Source organism: Carassius auratus, chromosome 40 (assembly GCF_003368295.1).
Source record: "Carassius auratus strain Wakin chromosome 40, ASM336829v1, whole genome shotgun sequence".
NCBI lineage: Eukaryota > Metazoa > Chordata > Actinopteri > Cypriniformes > Cyprinidae > Carassius > Carassius auratus.
Genome location: NC_039282.1, coordinates 10,338,773 through 10,344,795, shown reverse-complemented (window position 1 = coordinate 10,344,795; position 6,023 = coordinate 10,338,773). Strand labels below are relative to the sequence as shown.

The 6,023-nt window shown below is 35.5% G+C and overlaps 1 protein-coding gene across 1 annotated transcript; it reads left to right on the top strand.

The window, feature by feature from the left end:
- The first annotated feature begins 4,923 nt into the window (after positions 1-4,923).
- Positions 4,924-5,995, top strand: LOC113058557 (homeobox expressed in ES cells 1). The gene is made up of 3 exons (XM_026226558.1): positions 4,924-5,374; positions 5,473-5,660; positions 5,767-5,995. Exons 1-3 carry the CDS (start codon positions 5,086-5,088, stop codon positions 5,845-5,847), a joined length of 558 nt encoding a protein of 185 aa, XP_026082343.1. The 5' UTR covers positions 4,924-5,085; the 3' UTR covers positions 5,848-5,995.
- The last annotated feature ends 28 nt before the right edge of the window (positions 5,996-6,023 follow it).

Sequence of the window (6,023 nt, the reverse complement as noted above, 5' to 3'; positions counted from 1 at the left end):
AAGCGTCATTATAAAAAGCAATGATTTAAAGGGACAGTTCACCCTAGAATGAAAATGCTGCCATTATTTACTCACCATCATGTCATTCTAAACCTGTATGGACACAACATTTGAACATTTTGTCAAACATACTTTACTGAAAGTCAAAACATCATTGGCTTAATGACTAATGACTTAATGATAATGATTTATTGAGAAATAAAATGGTCATTTTTAGAATATCTTCTTTAATGTTCCACAGCTATCCCTTTTAATGAGAGCAGGTCACTGAGATATATATATATGAGATATGAGATATATATATATACATATATGGATACAATACAATTATATATTATTATATGCATTTTATTTATTAATGTATTTATTTTTTGCATAACCCTTTTTAAGACTATGCCTGTGACCTCGCTTGCAATCAGTTATCGATGTTCACCTCTGGCTGTGTTCGGAGGGTTGCTGGTTTCCCGCAGACAGCATCAGCCTCACAAACAGAATGTATGACACAATTCTGTCAGTTTGCATAAATTAACTGCATTCTTCCAATGAATCATTCAACGTTATTGTAATTATGTAATTCCGTCATCCAGATGCAGGTCTTCTAATAGAATGTCTCCCTCGTCTGGTTGTTCCGTGAACTGTTTAGCACATTCATCGTCATCCTGTGATCTCAGGCATTGTTAATATCTTCCTTTCATTGCTGAACTGTAAACCTCAAAGTGTGTCAGATGAGTGTGCTAATATAAGACGTCTTATTTGGAGGGGTTTCAAAGGAAACCTAAAGCTTTGTTCGTATTTGATTGCTCATGAGCCAAAGCAGACAGATATTTAGGTCACCACTGCGTTTCAAACAGAAAAGAAACGCGTCGAAAGTGAGCCTTAACAGCTTCACTCAAATATCCCCACCATCACACACAAAAAAAACAAAAAGGCTATGTTGGCTGAATCTTGTCCTGGTTGTTAAATATTTAAGCTTGGCTCTCTCTTGGTTCCCTGTGTCACCTTGTGTGACCTCCACAGTCTACTGAGCATGTTCGGTCAGAACCGGGTTGCAGAGATGACTAATCGACTCAAAATAAACAGAACACAATCCTCTGGTAGAAGATTATTATCTTAAGCGAGCAAACTGAATATCATATTTCACTTCCTGCAGACTGACCTTTGTTTGTAGTATAACGTGAGAAGAAATTACAGTCGATTAACAATTTGATCGGGAAAATGTTGCCAAAATTAGGTAAATCACTTTAGGTAAATCAGTCAAATGGGTATTGTAAAGATTTATTCTTTAGATCAGGTGTTTTCATACAGTTAATTAGCATAATTGACCCCCTCAAAGGGATCAATATCTTAATGCTAATAACAAACCAGCAAGAGTCTGCGATGACCAGTGAACAAAGTAAACATTTCAGTGATTAATTCGTAACAGAATCTGTTAAGTGAATAATAAAGACAGTCAGTTGTTTCGTTCCTAAATGAATGAGTGTGATAAAAAGAACAATCGAGTGGATGATTATTATGACTCCTGGCTTAAATATGGAACTCTTCTCAGGTTTGAGGACTAGAACTATGGTTGTCTAAAGTGAGTTATTATACTGTATAAAGAAACCTTTTAAATTCAGTTCAAACATGTATATAGCCTTTTTCATTAAAAATATATATAATTTCTAAGCAGTTTTTTTATGTGCCATTCAGATCATGATAAGAGTGATGAGAATTCTTTTTAAAATAAAGATGTTCAAGTGGACACAAATTTTCTATAACCCATTTTGCCAGACCCAGGTTTGTAAACCCCTGTTTCAGATAACCTCAAAATGGGCCAATTTTCTTTCAAATGAATGCCACATGGATTGATATTGTAATATCCATTGCAAAGAAGACACACGCGCACACACACACACACACACACACACACACACACACACACACACATACATAATAATATATCATAAGTGTCTAAATACTTTTCAGGGTGCACTTTGAATGTAATATATGTAATATATCTGGTTTCATTCCATTGTTATAAATACCTTTCCCTAGCTTACATTTACTCGGTAACATTTGATCAGCTTTCACTATATGAGGGGGCAGCTTGTTTAGAGTTGAATTTGAAAAGCTGACCTTCAGATGCTTGACTGAGTTCATGACACACAGTTCATAATTCTAATTGCTTTGTGATGAGGTAACAAATCAAGCTGACCCGATGCAGACACAGTTTCTTGGGATGCGATGCGAGTTGCTTTTCCAGTCATCTGAGGAGAAGTGTGGCCTTTAATACAGTAGTTCAGCTGGCTGTCACTCTCAGGCACCAGAGGAATAAAAGAACAGTGTACTCACTGATCCAATACATGTGATAAATATGCTATATATATTTTTCAAGGAATATTAAGGAATTTTATTTACTCACCCTCAGGGCATCCGGGATGTAGATGAGTTTGTGTCTTTATCGGAACAGATTTGGAGAAATGTAGCATTACATAACTTGCTTACCAGTGAATGGGTGCTTTCAGAATGAGAGTCCAAACAAGTTGAAAAAACTTCAACATCACAACCCACTGGTGGGCAAGCGATTTAATGAAAAATTTCTCTAAATCTGTTACAATGAAGAAAAAAAAAACTAAACAAAGAAACTAATCTTCATCTTGGATGGCCTTAAGGGCCATTTTGGGGTGAACTATTCCTTTAGATGCTGCAATAGCATGGTATATGTAACTTTATAAGTAAACAGAGCGACACATTTATTCTTCAGACTGAAACTGCCTGAATTCGTTTTTCCAGATGCTGTTTATGCAAAAGACAGCATTGGGGCTTATTTCTTCAGTAAAGAATGACTCAGCTAATTTTAAATCCAAAGACCATCTGCCGGGTCTGATTCACAGACTACACTACAACTGTTGTGGCCCAGATATTCTCTACAACAACCTCTTACATTTGATCATACATCATTTGATTGTAGTAAGTGCGCCCCATTGAGAAAAGCTAGCAAGTGTCGTTGTTTGTCTGTGCTGTGGATGGATTGCTTCAGATTAGATATAGTTAAACTTTCTTTTGTGTTTTTAGGTTGCACATCTTCACTGGGGCTTGAATTTCATCCCCAGATTAGTTTGATTTGGCAGAGCTGTATAGTTGTATAGTCAATTTGGAGGAGTCCATGCATTTGTTAATTGCCTATTGGCCCAAATCATATCAGTGCTTGTCAGTGGCATTGCGCAAATCTGTACAGATGGATGCTTACTAAACCACACTGGATGTTCTCTATAAATGTATCGTAGAACTGAATATGGGTCAACCATATGATTCAGTTCAATGCTCTGAATCAGATGGCTGCATTTATCATGCAAATGAGGTAGTGTGAGTTTCTGTACTTTTGTTGTATGAGCAATTTTGAAGTGGAAGATACTGATGGATTAAATATATTCAGACAGAGCTTACAAGTTGTTATGATCTATATGGAAGGGGCAAGAACCCATCATACTTAAATATCTTATACTCATTCACATATTCTAGCAACAGAATCCCTGTATCTGATCTATTCCATCTGGATTGGTATATGCCAGGGCATTGAAGTTCATAATTGTAAATTTGTGTTTAATACATCAAAAATCTTCAGTACAATGATGGATGTGCAGAATTGTCATTTTCTGTATAGTATGTTCAGTGTGGGCCTTGCAGATTATCAAATGATCTCATTTGGCAAACAGGCAAAACCAATATCCGCTCAGTGGGATTTTCATGTGAATTCTTTTTAAACCCAAGTAGCTTAAAAAGAATCGAATATTAATGATGTAAGCTGAGTTATATTGGGAGAATCTGCTGGTTTGTAAAATACACACTCAACGACTAACCGCACGTGACATCTCTAAGCTTCAGCTGTGGCTTGTGCTTTAAAATAACCATGATCATTTAATCTTGAGTTAACCCTGATTTATTGGCATTGTGTGAAGGTTTTTGAATAATTTCTCAATCCACAGACACTGTTTTTTTTTTTTAAATAATATGATAATGCAATACTTTACGCTATCTAAAAGACTGAATTCAAAAATGCTATTATTTAATATTGTTTACATGGAATCAAAGTTAACTTGCTATATAATCTTAAACCAATGCCGTTAAATGGAGCTAAGCAATTATTTATAATATTTTTAACATATTAAAAGTATTGCTAGGCATTTATTTATTTATTTTATGTAGTTTTAATTAAACTTCCTTATAATAATACCACAAGATGGCGACATTTATTCACTATATTCATAATAGATATGCTTCGGTCAATGTATAATAGGTTTGTGGTATAGCCTAATTCTTTACAGAAAAATAATACCCGTTTAACTTTTGCATTATGAGCACCAAGTCTCGTTTAATAGCATACATTAAAGTGTTATTAAAACACAAATTAAAATGGACATGAAAGAAGTAACAAATCAAACCACCTTTGACCTCTTTGAAAAGCTACAATAGAACGACTTTGATCATTACGTCATTAATGCGGATGATGACGTGACAGTTTCAAAGCGCGCGTGTCCCTTTGAAGAAGTGTCAAAAAAGTGTCATCAAAAGAAATTCTTTCCCGAAGACTTATTATGATAAACTTTTAATATAAACTATAAAACTTCCATGGTTTCCATGGTCTTAATATTTATTTAGCCTATTTATTTTGTAGGCTAAATCAAAACAAAATACAGTTACATTTTTTTACAGAATGTAGTTCTATATGCAATAAAGCTACAATTTAAAATAGATTTTTATCATACTTTATTTTAAACATCTATTGCTGTAATGTCAGTAATCTGTATGAAATCAATTATCTGATGCAGGCCACTAACAAACTTTTGAAGTGTGATCAATAAACGGTAGGATCATCACAGGTGTATTTCATGTGCCAGGATAAAGGGGTTTAAGAATCTTCAAAGCGTATCTACAAAAGTTAATTTCCTTTGACTTCCACCTTTACAAAGAGGTGTTAATAGACCAATATTATATACATTAATACCTCAGTTAAAACGATACAGGGGGTACAAATACAACTCTCCAGCTCCATGTCATTATTGAGAGAGTATATAGTCACAGCAGCTTCTAGGCCCCTACTTGAACATGGCAACTCAGAAATTTTCAAACTTCTCCATTGATTACATCTTGGGAGATGCCAGCAAACAAACAACAGAATCACCTGGAGTGGATCATCCAGCATCTTCTCATGAGTTCCCAGGGCACTTGACCAAACTGGATAGATCTCGAGGTCATGGTGACCATGCAGCACTCATGCTGAACTTTCCATCTCCATCATGGAATGCAGGAATGTACAGCTGCTGTGTTCCAGTCACTTATTATCAACTGACTTCAAATTACTATGCAGGACAACCGTGGACTTTTGCCGCATCTGGTATGATTATTATACATAATAATCCCCGGCTATTATTTTATTCAAAAAGTGTTATTCATTTTTGTTTATAATTTCTTTTATTTTCAATCTACTGTTAGGTTGTGATACAGCTGATTATCACTACCACCAAACTGTAGCTCAGAGACAGCGCAGTCGAATCCGAACGGTTTTTACCGACAACCAGACGGAGCAGCTCGAGCGGCTCTTCGCAATCACCGATTACCCGAGCGCTGAAACCCGGGCGGAGTTATCCAAGAACACCGGCCTCAGCGAGGAGACTGTGCGGGTAAGAAAGCGCTCTTTATCAGTATGCAAAGAGTATGCTATTTCATAATATCTGAACAAATCTGAAAATAAATTAGCTAAAATACGATTTTTTATTTTAATTTTAGGTCTGGTTCAAGAATCGACGTGCACGTAGAAAGAGACAGACAACCTGCCCAGACAAAAGCACGAGGCGCGCTCCTGTCTGATGATAATCCCGAATCAGATTAATTTATGACTGAATCATCAACACAGACTCAGTGGCTTTTATATATTGTTTTTTAAAAACACTTTTGTTTTACGGTGTAAAAAAAAAACTAAAATTTTTACTTGAATAAACATGCTTTCTCAGTGAAATAAACTTGAGTTTTGTTTATTTGTTCAT